The 15,977-nt window shown below is 41.0% G+C and overlaps 1 protein-coding gene across 1 annotated transcript in view; it reads left to right on the forward strand.

The window, feature by feature from the left end:
- Positions 1-15,977, forward strand: part of LOC309415040 (potassium/sodium hyperpolarization-activated cyclic nucleotide-gated channel 1-like) — a gene marked incomplete at both ends in the record, with an annotated part of 268,544 nt that overhangs the window by 143,658 nt on the left and 108,909 nt on the right. The window contains one exon of the mRNA XM_082012431.1: positions 2,400-2,561. Coding sequence (XP_081868557.1) covers positions 2,400-2,561 — 162 coding nt within the window. The remainder of the gene's footprint in view (positions 1-2,399; positions 2,562-15,977) is intronic.

Below are 15,977 nucleotides of genomic sequence, written 5' to 3' on the forward strand. Positions count from 1 at the left end.
CTGGAAGTGTTCAAAAAACGTGTGGATGTGGCACTTCAAGACATGGTTTAGGGGACATGGTGGCGCTGGATTAATGGTTGGACTTGATGATCTTGAAGGTCCTTTCCAACCTTAGTGATTCTGTGATTCTGTGATTCTGTGATTCTGTAAGTACATAAATAAAGATGTTTGTGCTCAGTTTGGCTCTGGTTGATTGTCGTATTTGTGACCTGTTTTTTTAAAAACACTGAGCATCCAATACAGTGAATTATTCTGAAAATCTGGTCTCTTATGGTAAAGCCTGATGGGAAGCTTGAGGCAGTATGAAAACAGCACGGGTGGGAACTTTGTTTTTTGTCCAGCCCTAGTGTAGATATGTGATAACTTGCTTTTCTGGAGCAATAGAAAATTCCCGGGGAAGTTGTGATCTCTGTGTAAAATATGTATTATTCCTATCTGATCTGCTGCACTTTTTCAGACAAATATTCTAGGGGAAATCCTGCTTTCTCTGAAAAAAATAGTGCAACTTTTCATGTGATCAGGAATTCATCTGAACTTTGCACGTGTAATAAAATAGCCATGTGGATAAGGTGTAACCTGAATGAGTGCTAGTGTTCCAAAACAGTGGTAATCCTTGCTATTTTTTTCAGTTCTTTAAAAGAAAATTATTTCAGTTTCACATATTCACTCTCTGAATTCATATCATGCTACTGAAACTGTAGCTATTGAAATAGCTATAAAATAAATACATTTCTAAACAACATGTGTAATGGTGACACTTTTCTGTTTATTCCCATTTACAGTATCTCCTAAATATCAGTGCCATCTCCTCAGTTTTGACAGGAGGTAGATGGTATTTGGATAAGACATGAGATTTTGAATAATGTTACAAGCATTATTCAGCAATAATGCAATAGAAGCAATAGTGTTACTATTTCCAATGTTTATCAAACTGGGATTGGGAATATATTCTCTTAAAATGCCCTAGCTTGAAAAAAATGTTTTGCACATAAAGTTAATGTCTGAGGTATGTTTCTACTATGTAGGTTTTGCATTTTGGGACTCAAAACATACTCCATCATTTTCAAGCAAGGACAAACTTTCACTAACAGAAAATTATGTTGAAAGGCACTTTAATGCGTTCTCCATATTTGCACTTGCACTCATTTACAGTGTGGGTACTTAATCCCATTTTCAGTTTAGATATGTAAAAGTCAGGGTACAAACGTTCCCTCTTTTATGTGTGAATTCTTTTATTTACAAATGCAAAATGGCATGTGCCAATATGGCTGTATACCTCTATCAATCTGATATTTTCAGCACTAAAGCCTCTGATTTCTATGTCTATCTGTACAACGAAATAATATTTTCTACTTAAAATTCCATTAAATATCAACCGGACATTCTTCATCTTCTAAACTGAACTCCTGGATAGTGATAATTATGTATGTGTATTAAGATATAGCATATTTACCCTGAGTTGACTGAATTGTGTAATAAGTAAATAATATGGCTGTATTTGTACCTTGAAAGCGCTTTAAAAACAATATAGAAGTGCTAAATATAACGTTTTTCTCCATACTATTTGGCAACTGACTGCTGCTGTTCATGCTAATTCTGTCCAACAGTCTTGCCCATGACAAACTTGAAAATGTCTGTGTTGTTTTTAAGAGTATATATATATGTGTTGCTGTAAGACTTTTCAAATGCAAACATTTTTTGTCTAAGAATGGAGCAATATATTGAAATTCAAATGATTATATTAGTTTGACATAAACTTAGCTACTACAGGTGTTTCAGTATTCTCAGTATTTTTGGAAAACTGCCAATGATTAAGAGCAATGAAATACTTCAGTGTCATTTTTCTTGGACTGGTATGTGCAAATTGGATTAATAAATACACAGTGTAAAAACAGAAGTCCAAAAATATGTAAAATTATTTACATTGTTTTTTCACACAGATTTTGGTGCTTTTAAGAAATTAAGAAATGTGAAAGTGAATCTTCTCAGAACAGATCATTGAATTTGTATCTCACACAACTTTGTAAGTATTTTGACACCAAGTTCACAGACAAGTAATGGTCTCACTACTTTTACCAAGCTTCTCAACTTTTTTTTTTTTTTTTAATTTTGTGAGACTTGCTTCAATTGAAAGAAGTTGTAGGCTTTAAGAAAATGCTTCACTTGGTGACTTCAGATCCAAAATAAGCCCTTTTCAGCAGCTTATATAACACAGGGGTGCAGCCAAGAGTCAGGTGTGTCAGCACAGCTCTCTACCCAAATTAATGGGCCTTGATGAGAACTCTCAGCTTGCTTAAAAGTTCAGGATGATACTTCTTTGTCTTTAACCTGCCTGATGAGAAGTAAATGGTTTGTATTTCTGATTTGCATCACATATGTCGTATAATTTTTGCCTCCAGATTTTCCACATGACATATGATCTGGCCAGTGCCGTGGTGAGAATCTTTAATCTGATTGGAATGATGCTGCTGCTGTGTCACTGGGATGGTTGTCTGCAGTTTTTAGTACCATTACTCCAGGATTTCCCACCAGATTGCTGGGTGTCCCTAAACGGTATGGTTGTAAGTATTGTTCATTTTTCATTGTGCTTTCTAAACATTATTTTTTAGACAGTTAGCTTCAGACTTAAGTGTAAAAATACATGCTTAGTAATACACTGCCCTGCAATTTATTCAAGGTTACTTCTGGTTTTTGGTGGTTGGCTTGCTAATGAATGAAAGTTTGTTTTTGTAGCCTTCGTCACCAATAAAATTATATTGACTTGTCACTAAATGAGCCAGAAAATATTTTCATTTTTAAGGTCATTTTAATTTATTAATCTTCATTCCCTCAAAAAAGCCACCAAAAGAAATTTGGAAACACTCAGTTCACCAGTACTTTCAGTGTAGACTCTAGTTTCAAAATGCTCCTGAAGGTATATTATTTGTGTTTGTTTCACCTAATGTTGTCCTCTGTTTTGTAAATAACTTCTGGGTCATCCAATTAAGCCCTTTACCAAGTTGTTCCCAACTTAACTGTCAATGTGAGGTTTTTCTAAGTAAAATATGGGAAATACAGATTTACTTCTGTGATACTTTTGTGTGTGTGAACGGACAGTTCAAGGGCAGAATTTGACTGTGCCTTATTTATAAGGAAGGGTAATGATGTTCTGCTTGCTTGACATGTGCCTTAAAATCAATGGCTGTGAAGAATTAAACAGCTTTTATGAAGACAGATGAGGTAATATATAGAGCATTCTCATAGGAAATATACTGAAAAAGTTATTGAAATGTGCCTATACCAAAAAGAAAAAGCCCCAAGCAACTGTCTGATTTTCCATCTGAAAATGTGTGTATCTCCAGTTTTTACAATTTTAGAATCCATAAAATGACACCTTTAATGTAGATGGGCAATGAGATAAATGATTGAGTCCCAAACAGGATTCCAATTTAAGTTTACAATTTATTAAGTGAATAGAGGCAAGCAAACAGCGCTGGGTGCGCCAGGAGTCTCCGCTCCACCAAGATGCACACCGTACAGTTCCTGTTCTTGGTTTATATCCTGTCTGCTAATACATATTCATGAATAGGCGTGTCTTCTTCGGCGCATGCCCTCTTCTCCTTCTAGAGTCTTCTCGAATCTTCCTCAGCGTGCCCCCAGGATGACCCCAACGGTCAGTGGTCAAACTGGTTTGAGCTGATATACCAGAATGTTCGCTAGGTGGCTTTTGCAAGAGGCAGGAACTATATACATTAACCACTCTGCTAGACTTAGGCTTGCGGTCATACAAGGGTATGTAGGACAGAAGGTTACACTTCATCACACGAATCAGATGAACATATTTCACAATCCCCCATCTTCTTCTTTATAGTATTGATTCGTGTTTTCATTTCCAATCGAGTCAACACTTGCTGAACATCTTTTGTTTTTATTATAACGAATAGATACTGCAGATATCTGCATTCCTTGTATAACCGAGTGGATTAATCTAGTAACAATCCCCCACATATCCCCAATACAACTATCCCAATTTTAGTAAGCCAATCGCCACCCATAAAATCTCCCCAAAATCCTCCTAGATTGACTCCATTCCAAGTTTGAACTGGGACATGTGCAATTTTCTTCATTTCTTTTACAAGCTCATTTACAGCATCAATTTCTAAACAACAGTTACTAAGATTAAATTTTCCACAGACGACTCTTTCTTGTGCTAGCAAATAATCCAAAGCTAAGCGATTTTGATATAAAGCAGTTCTCATCTTGGTATTTTGTTTTGCAATTAATCCGAGTGCATCTCCGGTTTTATTTACAACTATTTCTACCACAGCTTGTCCCATGTAGCTGGATCATAATAGGCAATGATTCTCTCAGGAGGCCATTCGTTATACACCTGGACTCCTAGTCGCTCTCCCCGATTTATGGGTAACAGGAAAAAACTAGGTCTTATAGTTCCAATTCTTTGGCAAATATGCATATGCTAGTTTGCCACAAATCCAATAATGTCCTTCAGGAGTTGGCCAACCATTTGGTATTTTGCCAACAACTCCTTCCAATTATACTCGTTTGGAGTACCCATTGTTGTTTCCTATTACCCTTTCCCATTGTTTTCCAAACTTGGGGATTACTTATATTGCTCTCCATAGCTTCCCATGGCCATCATTCACCTTGATTTGTTCCACCACAAACATAACAATTAGTTATATTCAATGACTTAGCAATGTTTTCAGCAAGATTTACAAATAGATTTTTAGCAACTGTGGGAATTTCATGTTTCACTCCTGTTTCTATTTCATGATAAAATTAATTAAATAACAGTCTATGCTGTACTGATTCTTTTGTTCTTTCTTTTATTTCAATACTAATAACTACACCTGGGTCTTCTCCAGGTCCATATATCATAAGTCCCATTTTGGTTACTTTTTCCCGTTTCCACTTTTCTAAGTTTAGAAGAGTTACATTTATCGGATTACAGGTACGGGCTGTACAATTAGAAAAGGTCCTCAGTTTTTCAATTTTTGCTTCTAAGTTAGTTCCTACACACTTCTAGGGTAAACCCCAGCTTGATGCTGTTCAAATTGGTTACAACCTTACTTGTTCCAATTAATCTTCCTACTTCTGTCTTCATCTCTACCCAATATTGATAAGGGAGTTCTTTTGGATCATAGCATACGGTCCTGTTACCTTCTCTGTTCCACAATTACTATATGGAACATAACAATGGGGGGGCGAGGTTTTAGGACACAAATATTTATCACTTGCATAGAGCATACTGGGTTTGGTTATAAATGCAGGTTCCTATTTTCTGGCCTTTACAGCCATAGACAGTATGATACACCAGGGTACTACACATTGACTACAGTTATGTGCCGTAGTCGGAGTCAAGGAACTCACCCCAAGTAGAACTAGAAGAGGTCCGGTCAGGGCCATAGTGATTGGCGGTCACAGCCCGAAGGGGTTGCAGCCCTTGGCAGACCCTTTTTAAGCCGCAACACCAGTTCCCCTCTGGTCTTGCCCTCTTCCTTCCTTTAAGGGGGTGCTTTCTTAGTACCCAAATTAATTGAGAGAAAAAGAAAAACTACTTGATTAAACTGATAACAATAAAATCTAACCCACGGTAATTCTTCTAAGGGGGTGGATGTTCCACAGCGGATGCACCTAAAGTCTATATTATTTCTTAAACTACGTTCTTGTCCTCCTCTTGGAGAGATAATATACTTATTGCACTGAGAACATTTCGCTCTTACAAATAAACACCACCTTCTACACAAAGGACAAATTCTAGTTCCAGCTCCTTTTTCGAGTTTTTAAAAAAAATATTATTCTTTGCTGATCCTCCCATACACTAGTGTATTTGCAAAACTGATCCCTGTTATTAATTGTTTTCCCTAATGGATATCCACTCAGGAGTCTCCCTGTTCACCAATTCTACAGGAGTAGCCACAATAAAATTCCCACAGCAATTTAGTCAGATGTGACTTTCCACTCCTTCACTGGACCTTTCACTCGCGACACATGTGTCCATCCTTTTTCAGCAGTTCTCACAGCTGTTTCTGTAGTTAATAAAACAAGAAAAGGTCCTTCCCAGAGGGGAGATAGGTTTCCTTCTTTCCATGTTTTTATCAGAATTTTATCTCCTTGTTCTAACTGATGAATTGCAAATCCTAAAGGTGGTGTTTGGGCCACCATCCCAATCTCTCTTAATTCTTTTAATCTTTTTCCAATGGTAATTATATATTGTTGGATACTATGATCCTCAATTACATTGTTCCCCAGAGGCATGCCTTGAAAATAAGGCATGCCATATCACATTTCATATGGCGATAATCCAGTCTCACTGTATGGTTTAGTTCTTATGTTTAATCAATGTACTGGATTATCCCATATCTAGGTATCAAATGTTCCAATAAAATTTTTACCACCATCTGTGCCGTAGCTCGTGCTACAGGGTACGCTTCTACCCACTGTGTTAAATGATCTACTATTACCAATAAATATTTTATCCTCCCTACCTTAGGCAATTCAGTGAAATCGACTTGTACTTTCTCAAAAGTTCTGTAAGCTGTTTTTCTCCCTCCCGTGGCTACTTGTCGAAACACTTTCTTATTTACCTTTTGACAAGTTAAGCAACCTTGTGTAATTTGCTTTGCTATTTCAAAAATTCCAATACAACCTAATTGTTTAAGAAAATGATCACTTAACGCTTTTGTACCCCAATGTGTTTGCGCATGCAAACGTTCCTATTTTCTCCAATTTTGTTTGTTCTTCAGGGGTAAACTTCTTCTCTCTTTCCTCTCGTCCTTCTTTGCAACTTTAGTCCTCAAGGCTGCTTCCTGGGCCTCTTTATCTGCTAAGTTATTTCCTCCAGTTCGGTAATCTAATCCCTTTTGGTGTCCCCTCACATGTACCACTGCTATCTCCTTTGGTTCTCTTAATGCCTTTAAAATTTTTATTATTAATTCTTGATGTATTAAATTCCTCCCTTGAATATTAATCAAACCTCTTTCTTCCCAAATTTTTCCAAAAGTGTGGACCACCCCATATGCGTATTTAGAATCTGTAAATATAGTCCCGCTTCTTCCTTTTAATGATTCCAGGGCCCTACATAGGGCATACAGCTCACAAGCCTGAGCTGACCATGATGGACTCAGAGGTCCTGATTCCACAAGTTCCAAGTCCTTATTAATTACTGCATAACCCGATTTTCTCTTCCCTTCTACCACTCGGGAGGAGCCATCTATAAACAGCGCTTCTCCATTTTCCAACTCAGCATCTCTTAAATCTGGTCTCACCTTAGTCTGGGTCTCAATCACCTCTAAACAGTTATGTTGTAATTCCTCTGATGGTTCTCCAAACAAAAATTGTGCTGGACTCTGAGCAGAAGTCACCCTCAGTTCTAAGTCAGGGGAGTCTATTAGTATTGCTTCATACTTTAGGATCCGGCTGTCCGTTAACCATTTTTCCGCTTTTTGTTGTAAAACATTTCTGACTTTGTGTGGGGTATACACCTTTAAAGGAGAACTAAAGGTAATCTTCCTAACTTCCTCTATTAATAATGCTGTAGCAACCAAAGCTTGGAGACAAGCAGGCCATCCTCTGCTTACTGGATCAAGTAACTTAGAACAATACCCCACGGGTTTTTTGATTCCTGCCCAGTCTTGAGTAAGAACTCCATATGCTGTCTGGCTTGATGTATTCACAAAGAGATAGAAAGGTTTTTCTAGATCTGGGAGGCTCAATACAGGTGCTTGTGTTAATGCCTTTTTTTACTTCCTCAAATCTCTGATCATCTTCAATAAACCACTTAAGTTGGTTATTAGTTAATTTTTCATATAGGAATTTTACTTTTTCACTATAATTTTCAAGCCATGGTCTACAATATCCTAATAATCCCAATATTTGCCTAATTTCCTTTTTTGTTTGTGGGAGTCTTAAGGATAGAATCCCAGATACCCTATCAGGATCTAACTTCTTCCTTCCCTTACTCAGCCAATGTCCTAAGTATTTTACTTCTTGTTCTACAAACTGTAGCTTTGATCGGGACACCTTTAATCCCTTTTCCCCTAGAAAATTTAACAATTTAATGGTGGCTTTTCGGGTCCCCTCTTCAGTTTCTATTGTTGTTTTCGTCCTGTTTTGGGGTCCTCCCACTCAAAGGCAAAATAATCTCTGGATCCCTCATCCAGAGGACAGGCCCAAAAAGCATCTTTCAAATCTATTACACTATACCAAGTATGTTTGGGAGATATATGACTCAATAAAGTATAAGGATTTGCCACCACAGGGAATTTAGTGATTGTTCGCTGATTTACAGCTCTTAAGTCCTGCACCATCCTGTATGACCCGTCCGGTTTCTTTACGGGAAGAATGGGCATATTATGAGGTGACATACATGGTTCTAGGGTTCCTTTTTCCAAAAGTCTGCCAACTACAGGTTTTAATCCTTTTCGACCCTCCATAGGTATAGGGTATTGCTTGATTCTAATTGGGCGGTGCGGATCTATTATTTGAACGCTTATGGGGTCCATTTTTATCTTTCCAGTTTCCCCTTCTTTATACCACACTGAGGGATTAATAGCTTCTTCATCTTCTTGTGTTAAAGTGTATAATTTAATCTGCAATTTGTCCCCTTGACTCTGAATGCTCAAGTTTAACTTCAGAATCAAATCCCTTCCTAATAAATTGTATTCCGCTTCAGGGAGCAAAAGTAAATCATTAAGAAAAGGCTCTCCTTTTGCTCCTACTACTGACATATAACTCTTCCCTTTTTCTATTCCTTTTGGAAGTTTTTGAATGGTTGATTTTTCGGCCCCTGTATCCACTAAAAATAAAACTTCCTCTTTATGGGGACCAATTAATAATTTTATCAAGGGCTCTGTTGATGTTGAAGTCCCCAGAAGATATAGCCCCTGACACCCCTAATCTTCTTTGAACATTTTCTCATAAATCTTTCTCGATAAGGTTGTCCCCGGGGTGTCTGCTCTATTCTTTTTTCCCTTTTCTCTCCAGACGGAGTCTTATTTTTCTGACTTTCTCTTACTGCTGCTACAAAAATTTTTACTTTTGCTTTTTGTTTTTCTTCGTCCCTCCTAACGTAGACTTTCTGGGCTTCTCTAAGTAACTCCCCATGTCCTCTTTCTTGCCAGTCTTCCAATTTTTCTAATTTCCTTCTTATATCCCCCCAGGATTTAGCTACAAATTGTGTTCTAAGGAGTGCGGTCCCAGCCACTGTCCCTTGGGGAACCGCTTCCCTTATTCCCTGTATGATTAACATTCTCAAATCCCTCATATTCTGTCTTCCTTGGGGTTGTTGATGATCCCAGTGGGGATCCACATTTGGCCATTTCTGATCTCCCGGGGGTCCTGCCTGATTCTGTCTTTCCCAAATTCTCATTCCAGCTTGTCTAATCATTCCCCTTTCCTCAGCGGTAAATAAGATCCCTAAAATGGACTGTATTTCTTCCCAGGTATAGGTATTGGGGCCTAGGAATTGGTCCAGTTTTTCAGCTACTCCGAGGGGATCATCTAATAGGGTCCCCATTTCTTTCCTGAAATTTCTTACATCTGTGGTATTTAACGGGACTGCCACAAACCCGATGCCTCCCTGATTACCTCCGAGGGGTACTTCTCGTAAAGGATATAGAGAAGCTCCCTCAGATACAGCAGTCCTACTTCTCGTACATGCAGCTGGAGGTCGATCTAATTCCGGTGCTGTTGGTGGTGGAGGTAGGGGCAACGGTGGTACTGGTAGAGGTACTACGGCCACCGGAGGGGGAGCCGCTGCCAGAGATGGATTGTTAGGATATGGAGGCGGTAGGTTATCCAGTGGCTCCCATTTATCATCTTTTTCATTTCCCTTTTCATTTTTATCTATCTCCTTCTTCTTCCTCAAACATTTCATCTGTTTTTAATGTAAGTATTGAGGCTGGAAAAGGATGTGAAGTTCTGTTCCATAATCCTGCATAATCACTTTCTTCCTGACTAAAAGGTTCCTTTGAAATAACATATATATTTAAGGCCTGACAAATCCAGTCTCAAAAGATCCAAAAACAGGCCAAAAGACATGTGGTCTCAAAGGCTTCTTCGGCCATTCAACCATACAATATTGAACTAATTTTAATTTACTTTTTCCTTTTCTGGGGCCCCTATCATTCCAATTTTTAATCATTATTCCTAATGGACTCTCCGGAGGTATTTCTAGTAATTCGCTCCCTTTCTTCTGGTCCTGGGTTCTCGATTTCATCTGACCCATCTAGGAATTTTTACTGTGGCAATTCCTACAGCCCTTAGTTACCAGTAAGAGTGTCTTGCAGGGGGTTTAGGGCCTATCACCCACCCACGAATCCTATAGGAATCGCTTCGGTCCTTCACCGGCCAAGTCCCTCGCGGGAGATTGGAACCGCGGTTAGAAGACCTCCACAATCGCTTCGGAACTAGGTTCCGTCTCAGTCACACTCTTACACACACAGGCAACCGAATCCCACCCAACCGAACGGTATACACCCTAAATACTTACGACCCCGTCGTCTTCGTTCGGATCTTCGCGCGCAGAATTACGGGCAAAATAAACTGCTGCAGCCGGCAAGGGAGCTCATAAAAAGTCAAATTCTTTGCTTGCCCCTATTCAGGTTCAGGATGGCGTTAGTCCCGACCCGACCAGGAGCCACCAAAAGGTGGGGCGCCCCTCCTAGATCAAGTCAGAATTCCGGAACCAAGACCCTCCCGGACGAGCCCCCAATTGTGATAAATGATTGAGTCCCAAACAGGATTCCAATTTAAGTTTACAATTTATTAAGTGAATAGAGGCAAGCAAACAGCGCTGGGTGCGCCAGGAGTCTCCGCTCCACCAAGATGCACACCGTACAGTTCCTGTTCTTGGTTTATATCCTGTCTGCTAATACATATTCATGAATAGGCGTGTCTTCTTCGGCGCATGCCCTCTTCTCCTTCTAGAGTCTTCTCGAATCTTCCTCAGCGTGCCCCCAGGATGACCCCAACGGTCAGTGGTCAAACTGGTTTGAGCTGATATACCAGAATGTTCGCTAGGTGGCTTTCGCAAGAGGCAGGAACTATATACATTAACCACTCTGCTAGACTTAGGCTTGCGGTCATACAAGGGTATGTAGGACAGAAGGTTACACTTCATCACACGAATCAGATGAACATATTCCACAGGCAACTTTCTCAGTCCCATGTATTTCTGCTGTAGAAACATAACAGTATTTGTTCCTTTAGGAATGTGATACTGCACATTACTGTGGGAGCTCATTGACTAAGATTGTTGGTCATACAGACAAGTATTTGCAGTCATCAAGCAACATCTTTAATGATAAGCAGCATGTTTGCTGACACCTCATTGTGCAGCTTTCCTAAAAAAAAAAAAAAAAGACATACTTTCAAAAATGGGATTGCTACAATAAAAGATGGTCACCAGGATGCTGAATGGCATGTCTTTGCATTCTGCTGCATTCTGGGTTCTGCTTTGTAACATCTTTCATTCACATTTAGAAATGGTACATTTTCTACCAGCTTGTTAAAGCTCTGGATGAAAACCATGCTAGAGAGTGAAAGGAAGCCTTGGATTATACTTTTAGTGTTAAAGTATTTAACTTTTAAAGAACACTGAACTATTAAATTCTCTGTCTCCCACAAGAGCTACATTTAATCTAAGGCGGCTGTGCACACTGTGCACATGCTCAGGGAGACCCTTCTTTCTGCTTGCCCACACTCAGTTTTTTTATGGAAACGATACTCTGTCCTTACAGGCCATATACTCTTGGAAAGATACTTTTTGAAAGTTGCACTTTTTTTTTCTCTGACAGCTGAATCTGTTGCTATTAATGAACATTGTGGGGAAATTTGAAAATTGAGCAAGATTACATTCACAGCATAGGCGGTCTTTTAGTCCTACAGCAAGAGAAAGAGCTGTGGACTGACAGCCTGGAATCAGGAGCATATCTAAAGCCACTGTTGGGGGAAATAACTAAACCTTTCTCCTGACCCCATCATGATGTTATGAGACATTTTCTGATTGTTTTCCAGGTTCTGGAAGTGAATTCCTTAGCACTAAATACAGACAGAGAACCCATCACGGAACATCAGTCCTCTGAAATGATAGAGGGAATAGAAGAATGATGATGGTGGTGGTTATATGCTTTGCTGGTGTATTCAGAGTCTAACCAACTGCTAACTTTGGAATTTGGAAAGACATCAGGTTTCTGATACTACAAGAGCTTTGGGAAGAGGGGTACCTTACTCCCCCTAGTATACTGTAGCATATAACAATTTAATCTGTTCTGAATTTAAACATTTTTTTTTTTACTGAAATGCCTGCACCTAATACTGGGGCTTAGACTCAAATGCTGTTGATACAGAAAGTCAGATAAGAATCTTATTATTTCTTCTGGCCTTAAGTTCTTTATCTGTGAACTGGTAGCAATGGCCAAGGTGAAAGGCCAATATTGTCAGGAAGAGGAGGTCTTTCCCTAACCCCAGCTAATGCATCTTTCTGTCAAAGTATTCCGTTCTACTCAGATTTAAGCCAGACTTTATTAGATTAGTAGATAAAGATAACTCCTTGCACCTGCATACATTTGGAGTTTTTGTCAAATTTTTGAGTCAAAGAATTGTGAAATACAACTGCTCAAAGGCAGGCAAAATTGCCCCTCTGAATTTCAATCTTTTTTTGAATAGGGAAGGGCTTGTGTGAGCATTTCCTGAAATTCACACTGTGGCTCCAATGTACATTCCTCAAAATGATATTGTTACAAGGGCTAACCTCAGGCTAACACACCAACTTTGGTTTGAAGTAAAAATTTAACACTTATTTGTGTTGATCATTGCCTTGAAGATTTATTCAAGCCAATGTATGCTCAGACAGAAAAAGTTAGCTTTCCAATATGCAGCACAGCCAGTGGTCAGTTGCAAGCTAGAGCATCTGCAGATAACTTGATGCTAAAGGAAGTAAGGATGCCATGAGGATTACATGTTGTCTCCTCAATTGACACAGACCAGCATACTCCTCCAGCTCGTAGCTGTCTTCTGTCTTACACATTAGTTGCTTCAGGCTGCAGAATGCAACAACTCCTCCTAAAAGCCTTCTGAAAGCTGTTTCTTCTCTACGATCTGATATGTGAAAGTACTCAAATTCCACAGGCATGCTCATGGTTAAGAAAAATAACATAGGTTAAATTTAATGTCACAAAGCAAAAGGTTAATGAAACCAAGATGCAGTTTGCTTACTGCCTCTCTGAACAATAAGACTGAATGCAATTAAAGCAAAACAAATCGATTGGATTTTCATATTTGAAAGGAAGATAAAAATGTCACAGTGGATCATGATGTAGACTATGAAATGAAATGGAAAGCCTCCTGTGTAAAAGGGAATAAGATCACCATTGGCTAATATGGCACCAACCTACAGCCTAAGTAGTTCAAGAAAAATGTTCAGATCACACTGGGATATTAATAATATTAAAATTAAACCCAGATTGTATTTGTACTCTCAGATGGGCCTTCTTGGCTAGTTCCTAACATTGGCCTTCATGTTGCTATGAAATGAAAGCCAGATCTGGTATCTTCCTTTAATTTTTCTAAATGTGATCCGACTTACCCACATTTATATCTTTACTGCCATTTGATTGCACTGACTTTATTAATGCTGAGTTATGATTGACAAGTACGATTTTGTGCTCTTCCAGAATATCAATGCACAGAATCACAGAATCACTAAGGTTGGAAAAGAACTTCAAGATCATCAAGTCCAATCATTAATCCAGCGTCACCATGTTCCCTAAACCATGTCCTGAAGCACCACATCCACACGTTTTTTGAACACTTCCAGAGATGGTAACTCCACCACATCCCTGGGCAGCCTGTTCCAATGCTTGACCACTCGGTGAAGAAATTTTTCCTAATATCCAATCTAAACCTCCCCTGGCGCAACTTGACGCCATATCCTCTTATCCTCTCATCCTATCACTAGTTACTTGGGAGAAGAGACCAACACCCCCGTCGCCACAACCCCCTTTCAGGTAGTTGTAGAGAGCAATAAGGTCTCCCCTCAGCCTCCTCTTCTCCAGACTGAACAACCCCCGTTCCCTCAGCCGCTCCTCATAAGACTTGTGCTCCAGACCCCTCACCAGCTTCATTGTCCTTCTCTGGACATGCTCAAGCACCTCAACATCCTTCTTGTAGTGAGGGGCCCAAAAGTGAACACAGTATTCAAGGTGTGGCGTCACCAGTGCCGAGTACAGAGGCACAATCACTTCCCTACTCCTGCTGGCCACACGATTTCTGATACAGGCCAGGACGCTGTTGGCCTTCTTGGCCACCTGGGCACACTGCCGACTCGAGTTCAGCCGGCTGTCAACCAGCACCCCCAGGTCCCTTTCCGCTGGGCAGCTCTCCAGCCACTCCTCTCCAAGCCTGCAGCGTTGCATGGGGTTGTTGTGGCCGAAGTGCAGGACCCTGCACTTGGCCTTATTAAACCTCATACAGTTGACCTCGGCCCATCGATCCAGCCTGTCCAGATCCCTCTGCAGAGCCCTCCTACCCTCCAGCAGATCAACACTCCCACCCAGCTTGGTGTCATCTGCAAACTTACTGAGGGAGCACTCAATTCCCTCATCCAGATCATCAATAAAGATATTGGACAAGACTGGCCCCAGAACCAAGCCCTGGGGAACACCGCTTGTGACCAGCCGCCAGCCAGATTTAACACCATTCACCACAACTCTCTGGGCTCGGCCATCCAGCCAGTTCTTTACCCAGCGAAGCGTAAACCTGTCCAAGCCACGAGATGCCAGTTTCTCCAGGAGAATGCTGTGGGAGACACTGTCAAAGGCTGTCCAGGTAGACAACGTCCACAGCCTTTCCCTCATCCACTAGGCAGGTCACCTGGTCATAGAAGGAGATCAGGTTGGTCAAGCAGGACCTGCCTTTCATGAACCCATGCTGGCTGGGCCTGATCCCTTGGTTGTCCTTCATATGCCCCGTGAGCACTCTCAAGACGAACTGCTCCATAATCTTCCCCAGCACAGAGGTCAGGCTGACAGGCCTGTAGTTCCCGGGATCCTCCTTCCAGCCTTTCTTGTAGATGGGCATCGCATTGGCAAGCCTCCAGTCATCTGGGACCTCCCCTGTTAACCAGGACTGCTGATAAATGATGGAGAGGGGCTTGGCAAGCTCTTCTGCCAGCTCTCTCAGTACTCTTGGGTGGATCCCATCAGGCCCCATAGACTTGTGGGTGTCCAGGTGGTTTAGCATGTCCTTGACTGCTTCCTCCTGGATTATGAGGAGGTTATTGTGCTCTCCATCCCCATCTTCCAGTTCAGGGGGCTGAATACCCTGCGGATACCTGGACTGGCTATTAAAGACTGAGGCAAAGAAGGCATTAAGTACCTCAACCTTGTCCTCATCCTTGGAGACAATGTACCCCGCCATATCTAGTAAGGGATGGAGATTCTCCTTGCCTCTCTTTTTCCCAGCAAAATCTCCCTGTTCAGCCAGGCCAGCCATCTTCTCTGCCATCTCGTCTTACAGCACATGGGGACCGCCTGCTCCTGTGCCTTTAAGATTTCCTTCGTGAAGACTGTCCAGCCTTCCTGGACCCTTTTGCCCTTCAGGACTGTCTCCCAAGGGACTCTCTCAACCAGTGGCCTGAACAGGCCAAAGTCTGCCCTCCGGAAGTCCTTGGTAGCAGTTTTGCTGACCCTCCTCCTTACTTCACTCAGAATTGAGAATTCTATCATGTCATGGTCGCTAAGCCCAAGACGGCCTCTGACCACCACATCTCCCACCTGTCCTTGTCTGTTTGTGAACAGCAGGTCAAGCGAGGCACCTCCCCTGGTAGTCTCACTTACCAGCTGTGTCAGGAAGTTATCCTCCACACACTCCAGCAACCTCCTAGACTGTTTCCTCTCTGCCGTGTTATACTTCCAGCAGATGTCCGGTACATTGAAGTCCCCCACAAGAACAAGGGCCAGCGATTGCGAGACCTC

The sequence above is a fragment of the Phaethon aethereus genome (assembly GCF_964289735.1).
Source record: "Phaethon aethereus genome assembly, chromosome: W".
NCBI classification, from domain to species: Eukaryota; Metazoa; Chordata; class Aves; order Phaethontiformes; family Phaethontidae; genus Phaethon; species Phaethon aethereus.